At 33.1% G+C, this 23,593-nt stretch overlaps 1 protein-coding gene and 1 long non-coding RNA gene across 3 annotated transcripts in view; both read left to right on the top strand.

Moving 5' to 3' along the window:
- Positions 1 to 533: 533 nt before the first annotated feature.
- The window catches only part of LOC138333327 (CWF19-like protein 2), a 35,418-nt gene continuing 12,358 nt past the window's right edge, over positions 534 to 23,593 (top strand). The window contains 8 exon segments of the mRNA XM_069281631.1: positions 534 to 672; positions 2,191 to 2,301; positions 2,845 to 2,970; positions 3,854 to 3,949; positions 4,329 to 4,448; positions 6,289 to 6,489; positions 7,149 to 7,893; positions 8,067 to 8,242. Coding sequence (XP_069137732.1) covers positions 583 to 672; positions 2,191 to 2,301; positions 2,845 to 2,970; positions 3,854 to 3,949; positions 4,329 to 4,448; positions 6,289 to 6,489; positions 7,149 to 7,893; positions 8,067 to 8,242 — 1,665 coding nt within the window. The 5' untranslated portion in view covers positions 534 to 582.
- LOC138333326 (uncharacterized) lies at positions 11,921 to 19,901 on the top strand. Of its 2 annotated transcripts, none has more exons than XR_011209972.1 (4): positions 11,921 to 12,214; positions 13,016 to 13,095; positions 18,992 to 19,112; positions 19,412 to 19,901. It is a non-coding gene; the product is annotated as an uncharacterized lncRNA (long non-coding RNA). The 2 variants fall into 2 exon arrangements; XR_011209971.1 differs by having other exon boundaries at positions 11,922 to 12,329.

Below are 23,593 nucleotides of genomic sequence, written 5' to 3'. Positions count from 1 at the left end.
AAAAATGATTATTACATAGGTCTTACACATGCAAATAAGTGTTTCTCTTTACTTTCATTTTGAATTCTCCAACTAAACCGGAAGTGGTATAAGACAAAATTAATTCGAAACTGAAAGTAGAAACGCTAACGTCTGGGTCGTTTTCGATATACGGTTTGACTGGTACAGTAGCTGTTCGTTTATGAATTAAAGACGGACCTGGTGATTTTACATTGTTTTCAGACGAGCCTTGGCAAAGCCCTCACAGGCCTGTATCAAAAACTGCAGGTCCGTCAGGACTTATACTTGAAATAATTACTTTAACCAACGGTCGAACCGGTTGTTCCGAATAAACGAAAACGGCCATAGTAGAAACATAGTTGACACGTGACTTGAGGTAGAAGTTAACTTGTGAATATGTGTGTCTAGACATAACCAATCTATGAAAGTTTCATTATACAAATAATGGATACATATGGTTTTTTTTTTTATTTTGATTTGATAAATTAAAACAAAGAAAAATAATTGATGCTATTTTCCGTAATTACCTCAAAATTTAGTATATTTGCACCTATTTCCGGTTAGTGTAGTGTTAAGGTCGACATGAGTTCGTTTATTCCTTTTGAGAGTGTGAGAGTGAAGGATGTTAAAAGGGACGAAAAACGGAAAGCTAGGGCTGTCGTATTAGAACAAGTAAGATATATCGACACGAATAAATATTGATAGTCTTACTGTAAAGGTTAACGTTAAAATTACTTGTACAGTATAGTACTAGTCAGGGTGTCGGGAATTTGCGTACCGAAACATTTTCGTACCGGAGAATTTTCGTCCGTTGTTTCTCGTTAATGGTCACACTAATTAATAGGGCTGGGTATTGGAAGGTCTAAAACGATACGATACGTATTGACAATACATTGAAACAATACAAGATACGTATTGTCGATACAGTGGACCTCTTTTTCAAATTCAGTTGATCATGACCATTGTGTTTTGAATACTGTGACAATACATAAAAGACAATTTTGATAAAGCATTCTATAACCAGGAAAAAAATCTACCAAAGATTTGATTCGGTTTATCATCCATGTTTATTGTTAATTAATTTCTGTCAATTCATATTCTTAGTTATGAAAAGGCATTTCTAATCCATCTAGGTGACACAGATTTTAGACCAATCAGTGGTCACTTTGGGGTACTGCGTTGATGAGTCGTTATGAAAGGGGCTGCTTCTAAGGAAGCTTTTGTCTAACTAAGGAAAATTGGTTAGGGACAAGACCACAACAGGTGCTGTATACATGCAGTGCTACACTTGCAGAGTTTTTGAACTACCAATTGGGTTTTTACTTAGAGCCATGGCTAACAAAGGTTTGTGAGTACTAGGGGATTGTCATGGGCTTATTGCTTATACATCCATAGGAAATCTAGCTCACACAGTGTAGTAGGGGATTGTCAGGGGCTTGGGGCTTATTAGGCTTCCATTGGAAACCTATTTACACAGTTAGTTATGTCTCTTAGAGTTGGGAACATTTGGTTGGTCAGTTGTCTCCATTAGGCTTTCTTGGACTGTGTTTGGGAACACATGGTCTTATGATTCTGTAACTATATCATTAGGGTTTTGTTACATATACGATAACTGTGTGCTTACTTCTGTTACTGAAGTTGTCTACATCAGGCACTATAATTTTTTTTATTTACTTTTATTTTTTCATTTTTTTTTTATTTGTATGTTCTTTGTTGATTCTTTATTACTTGTCTATATATAATAAATATTTATTTTACCTGTATTTAACTCGTTGTGTCATTGGATTGGTATCTGTGCTTTCGCTACATCCTAGAGATCGAGTCTGTTGTGATACAGACCTGTAACCTATGAGGAAACAGGATCCGGAGAGGATTTGGGTCGACTGTGGACTCTGTTGTATACTAGAAAATACAATACGATCACAATTTTGGACTAATATACATAAAACGGGAGCTACAGTTGGATCGACTCCTCTGGGTCCCGAGTTTGGTGTCTGTGAAAAAGCGGATAAGCAGACCCCTCCTATTACGTATAGATCTAGTATAATAGGTAATGTTGCAAGAGAAGAGAAAATATACATTGTAGTGGCCAGTCAGGGCTCGAACCTAGGACCTTCGAACACATGTCAGTGTACATGTGCCTTAAAATTCTAATCAGAATTAATATTAATCCATTGGCACTATTTTCAGGCAAAGAAAGACTATGAAAAATCTGAAAGGAGAAAAGAACAAGCCAAACTACGTGGAGAAGACAAATGGATGTTACCATCAATTCAGAATAGACTTGATAAGGAAGAAAAGGTATCTAATTAACAGATGTTAATTGTTGCTTTATTTTATTTAATGTTAATTGGACCAAATCTGAACAGCCCTTCAAAGATGTACAAGGATGTTCAATAATCTTTATCTTATTATTGAATCTGTACACAGTACTCACCATTGCTGTTAGTTAAAAAAAAAACAGATACAAAAAAGGCAGAAAAAAAGAGTAACTATTTCCATTCAATGGTAATGAGTTCAATAATTTCTATACTTTTATTATTATATGCAGGGTTCATTCTCTTTTTCAGTTTTGTGTTGTGTATATACTCTATGTATTGAAATTCCACTTATCCAAGAGGTAGATCAAACACCATAGTTGTATAACTGGTGGGTAAATGGGTTTTCCGTAGATGCTACTTAGATTCAAGTTATTAGTGATAGCGATGAGAACAACTGATATCAACAATTTTATTTATTTAAGGTAATTACCCAGCATTTTCTATGTGTTATATACTAATGAATGGATATACGGTACTTTCACATATTTAACATACAAATATTCTATTGGATTTTTTTTTACAGGAAATGGAAAAGGTGAAGTCTAAAAAGCAAAAGAAAGAAAAGAAGAAAAAGAAGAAAATAAAAAAAGAAAAGAAAAAGAAGAAGAAAAAACAAATTGAATCTGACAGTGACTCTTCATCTGATTCTGTAAGGTTAATGCAGTCTTCGCTGTCAATTACACAATGTCTTAAGATCTGCCTTATTAGCGACTAGCTACCTACTTAATAAGGCTACTGTCCTGGATCCCAAATGACCATTGTCTGATAAATGTATCATGTTATGAGATCTTTCATAATCACATGATGTATAAAAAAGAATACAAACTTAAAAATTTCAAAAATCTAGAAAAATCTAGAAAAATGAGCAATTACAGCTGTAGATAAAGATCAGTTTGACAATCCCATGGATATAGTAAAAGTGGTTTTTGTAGCCAAGTGGTCTTTGTACAAAGTCAAATTGTGTTGAAATTTACAAAAATGTGCTCTTTATTACGGAAACAAAAGCAGGTGTTACTGTGTATTTATTAAAATTTCCAAACTTCATTTTAAAGATGCTCATTATTTCGGGATGCAATTAATTATTTTTAATATTTCTATCTTGAAATGAAATAAGAAGCTCAAACTTTTCAAAGGTTGTAATGGTATAAAGTAAGTATTTTTTGTAACTGAAGAAAAATAGTAAATCTTCTGCTCCTACAGTTTTTGATAGAGAATACATACCATTCTTCAGCGGGGGTGCTGCATCTTTAAACTTCAAATATACATTCTGCACATGTTACATGGCCAGGTTAGAATATATAGTTATCAGTTCAAAATTCAACAGAGCTATTGTTTTAAAAAACTTTTCATTTGCAATGATTTTAATTGTGTATAACGTATATTTTGTATCTTTTTTTCCCATTCACTCACCTGTACAGTACTTGTATATCTGAATTAGTTAAATGCCGTTTTGCCATACTGATATAAATTCAGATTGATGATAATGTATGTACAGGTAGTATGGTATATATCTTTATGTAAATGTTTGACAGGATGATGATAACGATTCAGAGCTTTGGGTTGAAAAGTCGGAAGGACAAAACAAGTCATTACAGGACCAGGCTATTGTCAAAGGGCCACAACTCCAGGTAAACCAACTTAATAAAAAGCAAGTCATTGTCTGATTGGTATGGTGTGTACATTATCACATTCATCCGGCAATGATAAAGATGACAATAATATACACAATGTCCTAGTCATCAAAACATTATGCATAAAATTTTCATTTGTTGTGTTACAATAATATTACACAAACTACACTTTTCAACATAAAGAAAATGTTTAGATATATTCAGCTATATTTTGATGAAGAATCTTGCATGTAAGATATTCCTATTTATCCCTGATGTCTTTATCTCATTCACCCCTGAAATTTAGATAATGAATTATTCCAGCCTTTGAATTAGAAAGTCTTCATGGGTGATTGAGTTCAATGCACAATCATGTCTATTTATGTGTATCTGACAGCGAGACAGTTGGATGGAAGCCCCTATGGAGCTGATTCCTTTGACTTCACGACAGGAAATCAGGGAACGTATAAAACAGGACAAAGAAGAAAAAGAGAAGGAGAAAAACCTTCTAGATCAGGTAATGACTGAAATGCAAATTACTATTCAAGGGTCAAGGAAACAGTGGTCTGTAAAGGGAAGTGTACTTAATTGTGTTATAAATGGTCATATTTTCTAATTACAGTCGAAACTCGTTATCTCAAAATCATTTCACTCGAAATTCCGGTTGAGTCGAATAAATTTTGAAGTCCCGTTTTTTTTCCTTCTTTATGTATTTTAAGATCGGATGACTTGAATTTCGATGACTTGAAACTCTGGTTGAGTCAAGTCAATTCCTGGTCCATAGAACGGATATACAGCACAAAAAATAGTCGCTATCTTGAATTTGATTTCAGTCCAAATTTCAAATTAAAAAAATTAATTACGTAAATATACCATGTATACAAACAAATGAAATTCACTTGTGGTTTGTTGTAACACATGATTGATTTACCTGCACATATCGCGATCGGTATACACAGACCTATGGAAACATACTGCAACAATGACTGCTAGTTATGAATTTTTTAATAATCCTCTCGAGTCAGGCTTCCTAATTAATGTCAAATTACAATTCTGACTTACCCGTAGATAGACACGGCACATGTTTACACAATCACACTCAGCATGGCTCGATCAGCGTATCTGATCATGACCGGAAGCGTGTTTGTTTAGGAATCATTAGCAACGAAAGTGTTTTTCTAAGGCTTGCATAGAATATTGATAGTGCAAAATAATTTATCAAACCCACAATGTTAAATGTTTAACTAGGTGTTGCATATGTACTAGTATCTTAGTCAAACAATGTATTTCTTCGTTGGTATAGGAATCTACTTTCGTTTTATTTACTGTAAATTATATTAAACAGTATGGGTGAACATGTGTGTGAGAGCTGTGAAAGATGTTTGGTTTTTATTTGTTCAGCTACTATATTCCATATAAGTTTGTTGTATGAACCTTTGAAGTCAGTATACCTCCTATGGGAAATCAGGGTGCATGCCTATTATCGTGACGATCATGTTATCGTAATAATGCAAATATTTATTTATTTAAAAAAAAAATATTTGAAAAAATACAATTAAAATGATTTAATACAAACCTTATAAGTTGGAAAATCATGATAATATGCTGATGAAGGTAATAGGCATGTGCCCTACTGTAATAGTCATAAGATAATGACCGTTAAAAAATCATGTATAATCAAATTTAATGACATTACGTTTGAGTTGAATTCCGGTTGAGTCAAATTATTTTCGTTGGTCTGTTGACTTTCGGGAAAACAAGTTTCGGCTGTATGTGGTTTTAATACACAAGTAGCCATTATACAGAGTTGGTTGGGAAAGAAAGTATCAATGTGTTTTCCGTATAGTTAAGGCCCTTTGGGCCTCTTGTTAGTCATCTGACAGATTGTTCACACCTGCTCTTCTGTTTGTTAATTTTGAAAATCAGCCTTTCATTAGTCTGTAACCGGCACAAGAAGACGGAGGGGGGATACAGTTCCATATTGTGTTTGCTTTTGTTTATCATTCCATCTATCATTCTATATTTGTTTATCATCCTGTATTGACTGTGTCTTCCACTTTATGTGTTCACAGAAATTCATAGCTTCTTATAACTTCATTTAGGTTAGACTACGGCATATGTTTTATACTCTGTAGCCATCTTTATTATGATCATCATCCAAAAGTAGTTATCCAAACTCTTGTATCTTTCACTGATATAACTTACTACATCATACATCATGATACCATGTTCTAAATGATTCATTTTGCATGCACTTGACACAAAATTACTTGTTATTCTAATTTCGAAAAGGTGTGTCTTGCTGTGTCTAAGTAGCACTTTGTACTTGTTGTAAGGTTGTGTTATATTTGTGACAGCCTGGACAACATGCTTTAGAGCTGAATCCCTACTGGAAGCAGGGTGGCACTGGTCTACCTATGGAGGAGAAGAAACAGAAACCCGTGGCAGGTATGGGGGACGGAGGTTTGTCATGGATGAGGAAAGCTTACGACAGGTGTGTCCAGAAAGCAAAGGACGAGGACAGAACACTAGAGGAGGTAGCAGCAGAAACACATGGGGTGAGATTTATTACTTTCTTAATAGTAAAGTTTTCTTATCATAAAGCTGACCATTGTCAGATAGTGGATGTTTCAAATATTTCTTTAAATGTAGCTGTCAGGTATCCATCCATCTGTCTTGGCATCTTACAGCGTTATCTGCCCTTGTGATAGGTATCACCTGTAAGAAATTATTTCATGACTGAAACTCATATCATACAAACAAGTTACAATTAGTATTTAACCCAAGGGTAGATAACTCTGTAAAATGCAAATACAGAATATTCTTGTTGAGAATTCATAAAGATTGCATATCAAATTCTATCATACATATGTATTTACCTTCGTATCCTCCTTGGTTTCTTGTTTTGCCTATTAAATCACTTTTGGAAATAATCAGTCTTTCTTTACATATTATATATGGAGGATCTCGCATCTGCAGCCATATAATATGAAATTTTAAGTTCAATAATTTGATATGCTATGGGTCTTTATGAATTACATATGGCGGCGCAGAATAAATACATTGTAGTAGAAAGAAAAAGAAAGATCTTTTATAGAACCTTTGAAAATTTAATGTGTTGAATGGAACAAGTCCTGGTTTACAATCCTCTTTGGTTAAATTTCATGTGTAGATGATTTGATCTAAACTTACATAAGTTTTTTTTTACATTTTTCAGTCGTTGGAGGCTTTAAAAACTATGTTGGCTGATGCAGAAAAAGCAAATAAGGAATTGAGAGGAGGCGGTGAAAGGGCTGGGAGATCTCACTCACCTGAACCTAGGAGGAAAGGCTTCAGAAAACCACACGATAACGATAGCCCAAGTGAGGGCAATCAGTCAGTTTCTAGGAAAAGGGGCTTTAAGAAACCAGGCAGCAGTGATGATGAACAGACATCCACATTTCATAGACAATCAAGATCAAGATCAAATGACCGTTGTAGATCTAAACGGAAATTTTCAAAATCTAGGTCAAGGTCGAGATCAAGAGAAAAGTATAGGTCAAGAAGATCAATGTCAAGAGAAAGACATAGATCAAGGTCGAGAGATAGACATAGGTCAAGGTCAAGGGATAGACACAGGTCAAGGTCAAGAAATAGAGATAGGAAAATTTCAAACAGACGATCAGATAGGTCCAGGTCACGTGAAAAAGACGTTAGAGAGAAAAGTGATTCTAAGAAACGATTTCACAGACCAGTGGAAAGTGATGAAGACATTATGACTAAACCAAGGTCAAAGTTCATGAGGCCGTCAGAAAATGATAGAGAATCTAGATACAGGTCAACAAGTTCATCAGGAAGAGAAAGGGAAGATAATTACACACCATCTTGGAGGAAAAAAGAATTCATGAAACCAAAGCAAGCCGAGGACAATTCATCAAAAACGTCCAGTGATAGACCATCTCATAAAAAAAGATCTCCATCAGGTAAATATATTATATTGATTTATCTTTTGTACATGAAAGTGTGTAACCTTATCAAGCTCATTTGGATGGTACAGGGCCATAAGTTACTTTCAATTGTAAGTCCAGCTCCTAGGTAAGGTATCCTTATGATAAATTGTACCTTTCCAATGTCAATGTAATCTCTAATGTTGTAGTGTCAAGCACCTCCTCAGATAGTTCTACCTCATCAGAGTCAGACTCTGACGAACCCAGTAGGGAGGAAAAAACGCCACAGAAAACTGTCATCAAACAAGAAATTAAGATTCTATCAGAACAGGAAATGAACCAGCTGGGGGCTAAACTAGTGAAAGCAGAGCTGATGGGAAACGAGGTTTGTAAAAGATACAGCAATTGAGGAATTTTGGCCCTGTAGTATTGTTGTCTTTTAGATCTGTTAGTAACAACTCTTGTTACAAACTATATAGCTATTTTTAGTTGTCAGGGATTAAATGTTGTTATAAGGACCTCTTTCACGAACAATGGAAATTTGCCCACGAACCAATTTTTATTAAAACTAAATGTTACATGTAGCAACATTAATGCAAACTCTTGAAATATGATTAAAAAATTCAAAAGGTCCCAGGGGCCTGTGCTGTGGCCAAATTAATGTTGCCCAATAGAGGTGTATGACAGGGTTCCCTTTTTGATCCAAAAAGGTATCAAAATAATGTTTTATGTCATAAAACTGAATTATTTTCTGAAGAGTGTAAATAATTACAAATAATGTGACAAATAAAATTTTGGCTACATTTTAAAGACAGAAAATATCTAACTTTTGGGTGTTATTTTCGGCCATGTCAATAATTAACAATGGTGATTCACCCACTTCCAGTTTGAGTGCACCAAAAATATTTTCTAAAATGTTGGCTCATTACCTGAAGTAAATATTGTGAAACTTTCCGAAAAATTGTGGACCAGTAACTTTGTCGTTTAAAGGTTATAATATAGCAAGGTCTATTTTTAGTAACGTTACATAATGCTATGAATATGCTTATTTTGGATCATTAATCAAGAATCTAACGGTGTCAACATTAATGTATAATCCAATACTCATCTGTAACGCTTGATATGATTTCAAATTGATTTATTTAGTGATACTTTGCAGAAAAATTAAGTTTTACATAATCAAAATTACAAAACATTTGGGTGTTTTATGACCACAATAAGCTGTTTTGCATTTGAAGTAGCTTTACTAATATGTCCTGTTCTAATGATTTATTTTGTAATTATAGAGCATATTTACAGTGAAAATAGTGATTAAAATGGGATTCTGTAACTGTGTGGTTAGAGAGGGAAGAGTTACCAGGTTATAAGGGTCATGTTACAAACCTACAGTAGTTTAATTATTTGAAGGGCTAACACTTCTGATAGATTAACATTTACGTGTATGTTGATTCATGCTAACAAATGTAAATCTAATCACTTTTACATAATATATTGTTTTAGATTTTAAGTTTAATTTGGTCGGAAACTCATTTATGTATCATTTCAGATTTACATACATTAATGGCAAATACTTCTTTAATCTTGCAAAATAACTAACTGAATGTAGCAGTTTTAATAATAAAAATAGACGTTATCTGTAAGTAGATCATCAAAACGTGATTGTATCTTTATTTTCAATAATCATATTTGAATTCCATGTTAGTATTATTATATAATTAGAAATTAAACAGCTTTACTGAGTATTAGACACAAAAGAAAGGCTGCGATCACAGTACATGTACATGGTGTATATCCCCGGGGTAAAGAATGTGTGGCGATGAAACCGTTTAATTCCATTCTATATAAACTGACTTTGAGATTTGAATTATATTGAAATTTATTAGTAATTCTGAAGTAATCCTTATGGACAAAAACATCTCTAAAAATGTTAATTGGCGGATATGGTATTAATCGTACAGAGATAATGGAGAAACAGTCAAACAGGAAATGAGAGTGTCTGATCAAACTGGAAATCATTTAGATACAGTGTATTACTTAGCTTTGTGTCACATATAAATTAATTTATTTGGATCCCCCTGACATGTATAATGCAGGTTGTGATAACCAAATTTCTTATAAAATCAAAACTTGATACCTGAAATGATAAACCTCATGCCATTTTGATTGATATAATGTAGTACGTGCCGCCCATACCGAAATAAAGCATGCTTTTATGATGCTTTTAGTGACATATTTTAGTACTTTTTCTAAAAAGTACAAAAAAAGCATGCTCTTTTAGTACTTTTTCCGGACACACCATCAGGGCAGAGTACTTTTTTTGTACTTTTTTTGGACTCTGAAATTTTGCAGAGTACTTTTTTTGTACTTTTTTTGGACTCTGAAATTTTGCAGGGTACTTTTTTTGTACTTTTCTGGACTTAAACATTCTGCAGAGTACTTTTTTTGTACTTTTCTGGGACTTAGTCATTTTGCAGAGTACTTTTTTTGTACTTTTCTGGGACTTAGTCATTTTGCAGAGTACTTTTTTTTGTACTTTTCTTGGACTTAGAATTATTCACATGGTATGAGAAATGTTCAGAGTACTTTTTTTGTACTTTTTTTGGACTTAGAATTTTTCACAGGATAAATGAGAAATGTTCAGAGTACTTTTTTTGTACTTTTTTTGGACTTAGAATTTTTCACCGAGTATGAAACATGTTGTGTACTTTTTTTGTACTTTTTTGGGACTTAGAATTTTTCATACAGCATCACCATTTCAGTGTACTTTTATTTCTTTAATTAGATTTTTTTTCAACTCCAATTTTTTTTAGGGGGAGTTTTTTTAACAAAATTAAATATTTAATTAAAAATAGTTTACAACTGAACATTAGAAAGAAATATAATCCAACTACCGTAATTAAGATGTTTATTTAATAAGTGAATGTTGCAGATGATGTTTTGAATAATTTTACATTCTTAATGTTAAGTTTTTATTTTCATTTCTTTACCATAAATGTTTAAATTATTTCTAATCACTTAAGTGTTCACCTTAAAATATTGTTGAAATGTGTTTATATAAGTGTTCACCTTAAAATATTATTGAAATGTGTTTCCAATTCCCTTTCTCTCTAAATGAGTTAAAATGTAGTAGTATACACTAGGCCCATGTACATATATGTTACATAAAACCAATGCCTATGTGATCAGCATAAGATGCATTAAAATTAGAGTCTTAATTATCGACAGTCACTTGCACACTGACACACAAATCGCCTGTCTCTGACCAGTAGTGTCACACACAATAACGATTTACAATCAACACATGTACATTAGTCGTTCTGCACAGACCTAACAAAACTCTCCCCTGGGTCAGACTCATGGTTCCATACGATAATAAATAGTTTGTGAAAGTATTTCCATCCTCATATAATGATTAAATGGTTTCAGTATAAAATCTCAACAAACTAACCAAAACAAATAGACATGCCGGGGATACTCCGTTGCACACACTGTTGACGTAAATATGCTATCGGTCTGATTTATATGTAAAAGGAAATACAAGCTATCATAGATGAATTTGTCAATGGAATTTTATCAACTCATTTGTTTACACCGACTCGGACATCATAGTAGGCTAACCAACAAAACACTCACGGCTCATGTTTACGTAGGCCTGGATGTTTCTGGTCAGACACATGGTCTTATACGATGATAAATAGCTTGTGACTATATAATCTTTCCAGCATCACAACGATGAAATTGATACTTTAAAAAGTTCCTCCAAACCATGCCAAAACAGGGGTTTTGTTTATCTTTTTTTTATATAAAAATCTCGATCTTTTCACGACATGCCGGAAATGGTTCTTATTACAAATACTCTGTTGTCGTGATTATAAATTGGTTTACACCTCGCGTCAAAAGGTGGATTTATTAATATAATAGTTCATATATTTTCTGTTTTGATATATTATCACAAACTCTCAACAAAAATTTAGGAGTTATGAGGTTTGGTTTAGACGATAAGATCGTACAACATTCTTTTGAATCACGTAAGAGGCCCACAGGTGTCTGTTTGTAATACAGCAACTAAATGTGGATTTATCAGCACACCAGTTCATTTGTTTGCGCTTTTTATTCATTGTCCTAAATTAATAATAAAACGTGAGGAATTGAGAGATTTTGTTTAGAAATATTATAGTACAACATTCCTTTGTGAAAGACGTAAGCGGCCCCACATGTGTTTGTCACGTGATTATTTGAGCGGGAAACACAGAATGTGAAACAGCTGGCTGGCGGCCATATTTGTTTACGTCTGTCAGCTGATTGCAGAATGTAAACAAACAAATATAACTGGCTGCTGGGCCAACATCGAAAGAAGGTAGGATGTTTGCACAGAGACACGAGGTTATTTATTTTTTGTTTATTGTTACAATACCATCGATCTCCTCAAACTCTAGCTTGTGAACACAGTACCGATGGAGGATGGAGTTACGGTAAGTTCATTTCTCTTACTTGTTTACTTTGTTCTGAAAGCATTTGGATGCAATTAAAAACACCCAGTTTATGAAATAAGTTAGACATCATTTTTGTTTACATAGCTGTGCTTTCTTTTTGAATGGGCTTGGCAATTATTTCATTGCCGTTCAGTTGTAAATTTCAACATCATTTCCAATTTTCAAATCACAAGAAAATTTACACGGCAGGGGTGTTTAAATGTTATAAATCAATTCAACATCCAACAAATTGTATCTGGACACAAATTTTATTAAAAAAACTATGGAACTTTCCATATCATTTTCACTTCATTATCCCCCACAATTTCGTTTTGTGGTACATAATTTATTTTATGTTTTTTTTTTTAAACTTTACTTTATTCATCGTGATTAATTAGATTGGGAAATAATATTTGTTTTCTTGAAAACATGGGTAATGAAATAACATTATTAACTTAAATATGTGAGTGTGATTTGGATGGTCATATTCAATTATATCGTTGTTTTCACGACATTTTTTTGACAAGCAGGTATGATGTTTCAATGATGTAATCCTATCATATTTACATTTTGCTGTCCATCAGTCAATTAAGTCCTGCAATTAAATCTAAATGTGTATACACATTCATACATGTGTTTCCATACAATCAGGTCATGTATATATAACCTCATATTTTTCCTTTCAGGCAAATTGCAGATCAGTGTGTGATAATGATCGAGGGCAGACTGATTAAAGACATAATATTAATATGCCTAATTTAAACAGGTAAATATTAATAAAAGGATGGTGGTAACATGTGAATATTTAAATATTTTAAGATGACTGATATACACAATGTATGAACATTATAAAGAGAGTTATTTTACCATCTAAACATAACCTTTGCATTCCTTTTTACTGAAAAAGCTTGCTTTTCCAGTATTGCTACGGCCCGGATGACCCACAAATTTAAATGCGATTGACCTCTCATTTGCATGCGATTTTTTCTCTTTTCCTCTTTCTAGAACAAATATGCTGCCATAGTGCAGTTAAACAACTTCTATGGTATTTCATTAAATAGAATAGTTTCAAACATGTCTACAAAAACTATAGCATGAACGTCTATAATTGAAAAATAGTGAGGATAATTTGCATCAGTGGTAGCGATCGGTGGCCTAATTCTCGCCAGCATTTGCATATATATTTATGTAAACATCCGGTTTGGGTAACACTAAATAAAGGAATTGTCAGGATTTTGGTATGTAGGTATCTAATTGTAGTTTGATGTATACATTCATAATCTATTATATAATGACAATTTTTTAATTCATCCCGACGTAAGAAAGATACAAAAGTTGTTTGTTTTTACATGTATTATATTGATATTCATTTTGGAGAACAGGTACGTTCGTATTGTGATCATGTCATTACGATGGCCCACTGAATTTAACCAAGTCTCACTCAAACAGACGCTTGTTAACTACGTACGCATCAAGCGTCTGGGTGATCTATGCAGAAGCTAACAAACACGATAAATTCTGAGTCACGCTGGTTCCTTATCATTTCGCTCAAATTGTCAACTAACGCATCCTTTCATTAACGAGGGGATATTTAATACACGGATACAGATACTATGGTATATCGTGACACTCAGCAATAGTGTAAACGGCCGAATGTAAACAAAGACGTCATCACGCAAAGCGGACCTGTGATGCATTCTCATATCTGAAAAAACACCGAAGAATATTTGAACACTGCATGTTGCAAGCCACCTTGCTAGTAAACTACGGAATTCTTTTCGTATTTGGAGACAGAAGCAGTGAAAATCGTAAGTTTCATTTCGTTTTGCTTCTTTGCCTGTCATGCCTATGGGTCGGTATATTATTATATGAACTATTTGGCAGACATCGGCACATGAAGTGAACTTACAACATCATGAGTATGTGTGAATTCCTGCTAACATCCATATTATCGACGTTTTATTTTATTACATCGCAACAAAATTGAATATCACTTTAAATTTGAAGTAGTTTGTTATTATATTAGCAGTTGACAAGATTCATTTTTAGCTCACCTGGCCCGAAGGGCCGGTGAGCTTATGTCATGGCGCGGTGTCCGTCGTCCGTCCGTCCGTCCGTCCGTCAACATTTCCTTTAAATCGCTACTAGTCATAGAGTTCTGGATGGATTGTAACCAAATTTGGCCAGAAATATCCTTGGGGGAAGGGGAACAGAACTTGTATAAATTTTGGCTCTGACCCCCTTGGGGCAGGAGGAGCAGGGCCCAATAGGGGAAATAGAGGTAAATCCTATAAATCGCTACTTGTCCTAGAGTTCTGCATGGATTGTAACCAAATTTGGCCAGAAACATCCTTGGGGGAAGGGGAAACAGAACTTGTATAAATTTTGGCTCTGACCCCCAGGGGGCAGGAGGGGCGGGGCCCAATAGGGGTAATAGAGGTAAATCCTATAAATCGCTACTTGTCCTAGAGTTCTGCATGGATTGTAAACAAATTTGGCCAGAAACATCCTTGGGGGAAGGGGAACAGAACTTGTATAAATTTTGGCTCTGACCCCTTTGGGGCAGGAGGAGCAGGGCCCAATAGGGGTAATAGAGGTAAATCCTATAAAATCGCTACTTGTCCTAGAGTTCTGCATGGATTGTAACCAAATTTGGCCAGAAACATCCTTGGGGGAAGGGGAACAGAACTTGTATAAATTTTGGCTCTGACCCCCTGGGGGCAGGAAGGGTGGGGCCCAATAGGGGAAATAGAGGTAAATCCTAAAAAATTCTACTTGTCTTAGAGTTCTGCATGGATTGTAACCAAATTTGGCCAGAAACATCCTTGGGGTTAACAGAATTCGTATAAATTTTGGCTTTGATACCCCTTGAGGAGAAAGAGTGGGGCCCAATAGGGGAATAAGAGGTAAATATCCAAATTTCTTCAGAAAAGAAACAATGAACTTATATTCAGAACATTACTTGGCATTACAAACCAGGTGAGCGATACAGGCCCTCTGGGCCTCTTGTTGGTATTATTTTCTAATGCGATGACATCAAATTTAATATTAATGCATAGAGTCAATTTACCAGATTGTCAATATGTCTATAAACATCACAAAGCATGTGTTTATTTGTAGGCAAAACAATGCATGATATAGATCCATACACAATATGTACATGTATATGTGTGTAATACACATGTGAATACAGAATTTCTTTAGATAAATAGAAGAATTGTAAAGCTAGATTTATTTAAGACAATTAATATCTGGGATTTCGAAATTGGCGGTATGAACTTAAAACATCGATTAAACAGTCACTACATATATAACTTCATGGATTCAGAGAATTTATAATAACACTTACCAAAATAAACAATAACCTGTGCACTGTAATATATCATACATGATAAATTTACACTTGCTCAATATTACAGTATTTGGTTTAAAGTAAGTTTTGCTAACAGTAAAAAACATTGTATTTTATCAATGTGTATCAGATATAGGAGACAAATTAATTATGATGCTAATATATTAAAGATGCTTCACCGCTGACAAATGGTATTTTTCACTATCAAAAACGGCAGCAGACAATTTAGTATTTTTCTTCAGTTACAAAAGTTACTTACTTTACACCATTACCGCCGTTGAAAAGTTTGAGCTCCAATTTCACTTCAAGTTAAAAATATAAATAAAATAATTAATTGCATCCCGAAAAAATTCTGTAGCACTATATCCTATATGGAATGAAGTACTGATTGCGCTTGACCCAAAGGCAAAATTAATTATTTTATATTATTTTTTGTGTTAATTAGGCGATTACACGATTAAACACTAATTATTGTTCAAATGATGAATATCATTTATACTCTGTCGGCAGTGGAGCATCTTTAACTCAAAGTCCTTGTGTACATGAGTCCAATTTCTTCCTTTTGTCATTGTTAGATGATTTCTGTAACTTTTTTTATAACAAATTAAGAATATTGATATATACGTTAAATTTTATAATTACAGGACTCATTGGCTAGTCATCTGAAGCAGATTCATAATTGTTGAAGACTGGATATTATCAGGATAACTTTGGAAGCAGTGAAATGATTCTAAGGATGACTACATGTACCAGGCATATATTAAACTAGCTGCGACAACATACATGTAGCTCTGGACAACAAGCATATGGATTGGCGCTTCTCATTCGCATTGTTTCGTAATGCCAATTAAAACACAAAAATACAAAAAAGTAAATCCAGTATATTTGCAACTTTTGCAAAGAGTTGTCACCATTTGACATACTGCCGATTGTTATCAATATGTGGAGAGATAGAAGGTGTTTAAACTTTTAACTTCACAGACTGACTCACATGTTAGTCTTTCTGTTTTGTTGTAAAATTCATACAAACAAAAAGAGTTTTCTTGGCTTGAATGAAACACACTATATATGTTCTGACAGACGGTCATTATCAGAACTACAATTCTGTCCCATTGACTGTAATGTTGCAAAACATCAAGTGATGACAATTAGCGAGTGTCGAGTAACTTTGCATTTAGATATATATAGAAATATCCTACATTTATAATATAAACTGATAATTTATTTACCCATCATCACGCCTGAATTATCATTACTACAATGTATATTTCAATGATTCACATCTGTGACACGGCCATTTAAGTACATTGTATATGGAATGACATTCATTTATTTGCTACAACAGAAACATATTAAACAGTTTTACTTGTTGACTTTGTGCAGTGTGTTCACCAAAATGACACAAATTTTAACGCTTTTTGTGACATAGCCCTTGGTTGTTCCCATTAGTTGATGCCTCTATCAAATGTTTTTACAACTGTTTCTGATCTTGTTACCAATACATGTATAAAAAGTTGTAAGTAATGTGACATTAACAACAAGTTGCCAATAATGTGTGATTACATGTACGTTAATTTCATATTCTTAACATAATTAAATGGGAAAAAAACCTTTAGAACATAACAAAAAAAGTATTTATTTTAGTACATAAACATAAAAACCGATCATTGATTTACAAGGTCAATGGGAGTAACTTGTACATGACAATTTCAAAATTGACTAGGGTACACGAAATTCGGCAGTCCGGAAAATTTGTAATCTGGGCGGTTTAGGCTGGGAACGAAGGTGTCCAGATTATCGAGGGTCCAATGTACATGTCAATGTATACAAGTAACACACTGATTTTGAGAATGGTTGTTTTAATATGCTGTTAAGAATTCTCACTGTCCATTTTATGCATTATATAGAGACAGTATCATACTGAATCTAACTTTAAGAATATGACTTTTCTTCAATATGGCAGCAAAGTATCAAGAACTGCTCTTTACTTACTAATATGCCTGAATACATTGTGTGTATCACAGAAGAGAACTAGAAAAAAATAATGTATTGTGATGTTATTTCATGTTTGTATTTTTGAATAAACATAATTCAAAACAATTCAGTTTTGATTTTGATGCAGTAATCAATTCTTTAAATGAACATTTGACCCTTAGTTTTTGTCATTTCATTTCTTCTCTTGAAAATTATTTAATTAATTGCCTTTTGCCCTTTCCTCCTGTAATAGATCTGTACCACATAGTTCATCGGAAAAAAATACTTGAATATTATATGCATTGCACATAGTTCCTTATAAATGAGGTCTGTAAACAACATTTGCAGCATAAGCCATGAACTTTGTAAAAATGCCATTAAGGGATATCCATGTGTCAGATTATACTTTCTTCTTAATGGAGTCTTAATGTTTCCCTTGTTGTCATTTTACTGCAGATTGTTATTAGCTGTAGGTCTCCATGGCCTTGTCCTCAAGATCAATTATCAAATAATCATAACTACAAATTTTTTTCTTTATTTTGTTATTCAGACAATTATATTCAAACATTAGAGAAAAGGTCACATGACACTGACTGTAAATATTTGTTGAAACTGTTGAATTCAAGATAGGTTCAAGATAAGTTTAAATCTAAAAGAAATTTTCTAGCATTTTCTTAAAATCTTCTCATAATTTTTAGATTCATCTTTTGATATGAGGAGGAATGATTGTCTGCAATCTCAACAATTTATCCAAAATTAATTAAATGAATATTTGGAAGATAAATAACCCAACTTGATAATGACATGGGACTTGCAAGAAAATACACACCCTAAAATGTTACTAATGACATATTTGCCTTCTTTGAACTAAAATTTTGTTACATCAATGCTTTTTCAGTTCAGTACTTACAGTACTTTGATTTGTTAAGTAATATTTCATTGAGACTTACAATTTAAGTGAATTAACACTCTGAGAAAAATGTTATTTATCAGAATGGCAGTAGAGTCACTGGGGTGTTGATCAGGGGTCAGGGTGTGGTGGTCATACCTCTTTTGTTTACATAATTATCAAGCGACTGCCTGGTATTTTGGTAGTTTAGTAAAACGTGTACTGGGGACACAAACAGGGCTGGGTTATAGATCGAGGCATGGCGTCGGGTAAAAAGGGCACGTCGCTGCGCCAATGCGTACATAAAAACACTAAATAATTTAGTTCTACAAATTTATTTTTGATTAATTAATCTAGCCATGTGTGTGAACTTTTTATGAGTATACTATTGTACCATATGCATTCACACTGTATCCAAATTGTACATCCTATTTTTTTTCTTTTCAGAATAAAGTAATTATGAAGAAGAAACAGTCAACAAAAACAAATGAATAGCTGATGACTGAAAATGAATGCACCTCATCAAAGAGACTGAAAATCCACAGCTGTCATCAAGCCACTTTTGCAGGTAAATATTTCAATCTATCCTGGTTGCAGATTGCTATTACTAGCAATTATGTAAAAATATGGATGCCATTTTAGACACTAAAACTCAGTAATCCTGTGTGGAGTGTATCTGGCTTCATTGTACGTTCATATAGGCGGTGCTTCGAAAAATAAATGGAGGTATTTACGTTGTTACATACATACACATGGCATGGTATAAAATTAAAGCAAAGATTTATTTGAGCCAAACAAAAAAAATAAGAAATTTTAATATATCCATCAAACATTATTGTTCCAGCACAAGTCTTTGTCTTTTTTCAGGCTTTCACTGCCAGGAAAATGGAATGAAAAACAGCATGTAATGGACTTGCACTGGACAGTGATCAAGGGGAAAAGATTTGGACAGGATTTCATTGCATTGACATATTGAAATTTATATTGTGGACAACATTGTGACAAAACCTGATGCCAATGTTCAACAATTTACACATGTTTTATCTCTGAATACAATGCTGTGTTGTTAATATTGAACAGAGTGTGGCTCTTAATTTATTTGTTTCTTCTGTGCATTACCGTGTCCAGGTACTATCTTTAAACTTGATGTGTGGGTCCATCTTGGTTGGATTGTGTGTCACATAAAAAACACTGCACTAACTAAGACAAGTCTATTTGAACAAAAAACAACCTTGAATTGCATCTTCATTTAAGAAAAACATTGCTAAACTTTTTCTGTGTTATAAGAGATACTAATAGGTCCATCTAGGTGAGCTGAGGCACCTATAACCATCAATAAATAAGATTTCTATCATAGTATTTGAAATTAGTGAAAGAGTACACCTGGGTTTTCATATTGTATTCTTAATTATTTTGGTACTTCTCCACCAACATCAGTAGTAAATTTTTCATACAGTTTATAATTTGTTTTGAGCTTGTTAAAATAATAATTTTGTACAAAAGTACTAAAAAAAGTACTGTACTTTTTTTGTACTGTTTTAGTACTTTTTGGTCTACATAGAAAAGTACTAAAAAAAGTACTGTACTTTTTTTGTACTTTTTCTAGACAAAAGAAAAGGTCAAAAAAAGTACACTGTGTGCTTTTTTTGTACTTTTTTTCCGCCACAAAGTACTTTTTTTGTACTTTTTGTACTGTTTTAGTGCTTTTTTGCCTACCTATAAAAGTACCATAAAAGTACTGTACTTTTTTAGTACTTTTTCTGGATAGAAAAAGGTCAAAAAAAGTACTGTACTTTTTTAGTACTTTTTCTAGATGAAAAAAGGTCAAAAAAAGTACACAGTGTGCTTTTTTTGTACTTTTTCCCCTCATAGAGTACTTTTTTTGTACTTTTTGGCCTACCTTCAAAAGTACTATTAAAGTACTGTACTTTTTAGTACTTTTTCTGGATGAAAAAAAGTACAAAAAAAGTACACATGCCACGGTCATGTGTGCTTTTTTTGTACTTTTTCCCCCCACAGAGTACTTTTTTTGTACTTTTTCTGTATGATGTAAAACAATAGAGTGTACTAAAAGCATGCTTTTATGAGCCTGTTTTTAGTACTTTTGTACTTTTTTTGACTCATTTTGGAACCGGGAGGTAAGTTCGGTTCCAAATTGAGTCAAAAAAAAGCATGCTTTTTTTGACCTTTTTTTAGTGTACTTTTTTTGTACTTTATTTCGGTATGATAGTATGATGTGTTTGCGATAAAACACAGCTAATTATGAAAAATAAAACTGTGGACCTCAAAAACTTTTGACTGTTTCATTAACCATAAAAGATGCTGTTATTTTTATAACTGAAAAAAATTCTTAGTTAATCTTTATGGAATTCATGAAAATTCTGATAATCTAAATATAAAACTGCTAAGAATTACTTAATATAGTAAAATAATACAATTTTGAACGAAAAAAAATCAATTTGTATATGTTTTTTTTTAAACAAAAACTTGTATGTAATGGTGTGATTTGATGCCATTGCCAACACTTTGAAAGCACAATATTTTGAAAACAGCAACATTATACATATATGTACTAATATACTGGTTGTGTGAAAATTGGTAAAAAACTTAATTCTCTTACATAATAATCTACACCCACCGATTTTTTTCTAAATCTTGTTATTATTTTACTTTATATGCCTTTCAGCTGTAAATAAAAAGAATATTTTTCTGAGAATACAGTTGCAACCATCATCTAGCTTGAAAAGTGAACAATAATGCCCTAAAACATCCAAAATACTTTGTTATTGTAATTCAATATTTTGATTATTCTACAATATACAGGTTATAAAATCATATATTACTTTACATTTAATGTAACTAATGAGTATTGAATAAGATTAAGCAATTACTTTCTTTGTTTTCTCAATTTTAAGGGTGGTGCGACCAAGTGGAATACTGCTAAAACTAGACCTTGCTAAATTATAACCTTTAAACGACAAATTTACCGGTCCACAATTTTTCTGAAATTTTCACAATATTTACTTCAGGTAATGAGCAAACTTTTAAGAAAATATTTTTGGTGCACTCAAACTGGAAGTGGGTGAATCACCATTGTTAATAATTGACATGGCCAAAAATAACACCCAAAAATTTCGATATTTTCTGTCTTTTAAAGATGCTCCACCGCCGACAGAGCATAAATGATATTCATCATTTGAACAATAATTGATGTTTAATCGTGTATATATATGCCTAATTAACACAAAAAAATAATATGAAATAATTTATTTCGCCTTTGGTGCATGCGCAATCATTACTTCATTCCATGTAAGATATAGTGCCACGGAATTTTTTCGGGATGCAATTAATTATTTTTCATAGTTTTAACTTGAAGTAAAATTAGAAGCTCAAACTTTTTAATGGTGGTAATGATGTAAAGTAAGTAACTTTTGTACCCGAAGAAAAATACTAAATCGTCTGCTCTTGTTTTTGATAGTGAAAAATACCAGTTGTCAGCGGTGGAGCATCTTTAAGGATGTACTCCTCTGAGAAGTCAAAATTTTCTTGTATTAAACTTTTTTTCTCATATAGATTTTTGGAAATAGGAGTTCATACTATGAAAGAAAATGGAAGAAAAAACATATGTCCGTGTGCTCGATTTTGAGCTATTGTCGCTCAAAGTTACCAAAATGACAAAATCGTGGATTTTATTGGAATTTAGCCGTTTTGACCACATACACTAGAATCTAAAGCCATAATCCCCTAATGAGGTGTTTGATATGTATGGATGTTTATAGAATTTATTTTCAAGTAGTCTTCATTAAAAATATACCAGTTATGATTAATAAGAGTGATATTTTTTCTCAAAATAACAACATATGCTACCCCTACCCTTAATTTTGAGCTCAAAAATGCACCATTTTCAGCCATTTTTGTCAAATTTAACCTTTATAGAAAAAGTTCTGGTATTAAACTTTTGTCAATAGTTCACATATCAATAGGGAAAGGGTTGTTCTTTCTAAATCAGGCAGAAAAATGGGGGGTCCGTGTGCTTACTTTTTTGCCCCATTTAAATATTTGTTATTTTTCAATATTTTTGACTAAAAGATAAAAGTGCTCAAATTACCATTAAATGTAGAAATAAAGTGACAAAAGTGTATCATTTCACACATTAATGTTCAATATTTTAATTAACATGAACCCAGTGAAGATTTACAGCAAAAATTAACTCGTTACAACTGAAAATGCTGACGCTGTGATGATTTAAGTAAAAACAATTTAAGTAAAAAATAGGTAAACGGTGGCTCTACTCAAAGCCAAAAAAAGACACAATTTCAAAATGGCCGCCAAATGGGCCCTTTCTTAAAATCGCTGTGTAAAAAAAATCTGCTAAATATAGAAATGTAATTTTTTGACAACATTTGCTACAGACCACATGCTACAGATATTGATAAATCGTATTTGAAAATCTCATAATGTTTTCTGATCTATGTCGAAACGAGACTTCAATGGGACTGAAACCACAGAAGAATACATCCTTAAATGTAGCCAAAATTTTATTTGTCACATTTTGCCCACATATTTGTGATCATAATATGTAATTATTTACACTCTTCAGAAAATAATTCAGTTTTATGACATAAAACATTATTTTGATACCTTTTTGGATCAAAAAGGGAACCCTGTCATACACCTCTACTGGGCAACATTAATTTGGCCACAGCACAGGCCCTTGGGAACTTTTGAAGTTTTTAAACATATTTCAAAGGTTTGCATTAATGTTGCTACATGTAACATTTAGTTTTAATAAAATTGGTTCGTGGGCAAATTTCCATTGTTCGTGAAAGAGGTCCTTTATTCACAATAGAGTAAAATGTCTTCCTTCAGTGAGTTTTTGTTTGCCCACCATCATCAGATGGTGGGCTATTCAAATCGCCTTTCATCCGTGGTCCGTGGTCCGTCCGTCCTTCCGTCCACCGTCCGTTAACAATTCTTGTTACCGCTATTCCTCAGAAAGTGCTGAAAGGATCTTTCTCAAATTTCATATGTAGGTTCACCTAGGACCCT

The sequence above is a fragment of the Argopecten irradians genome, chromosome 10 (assembly GCF_041381155.1).
Source record: "Argopecten irradians isolate NY chromosome 10, Ai_NY, whole genome shotgun sequence".
NCBI classification, from domain to species: Eukaryota; Metazoa; Mollusca; class Bivalvia; order Pectinida; family Pectinidae; genus Argopecten; species Argopecten irradians.
The sequence above is the reverse complement of the archived record's forward strand: the minus strand, read 5'-3'. Positions and strand labels throughout refer to the sequence as shown.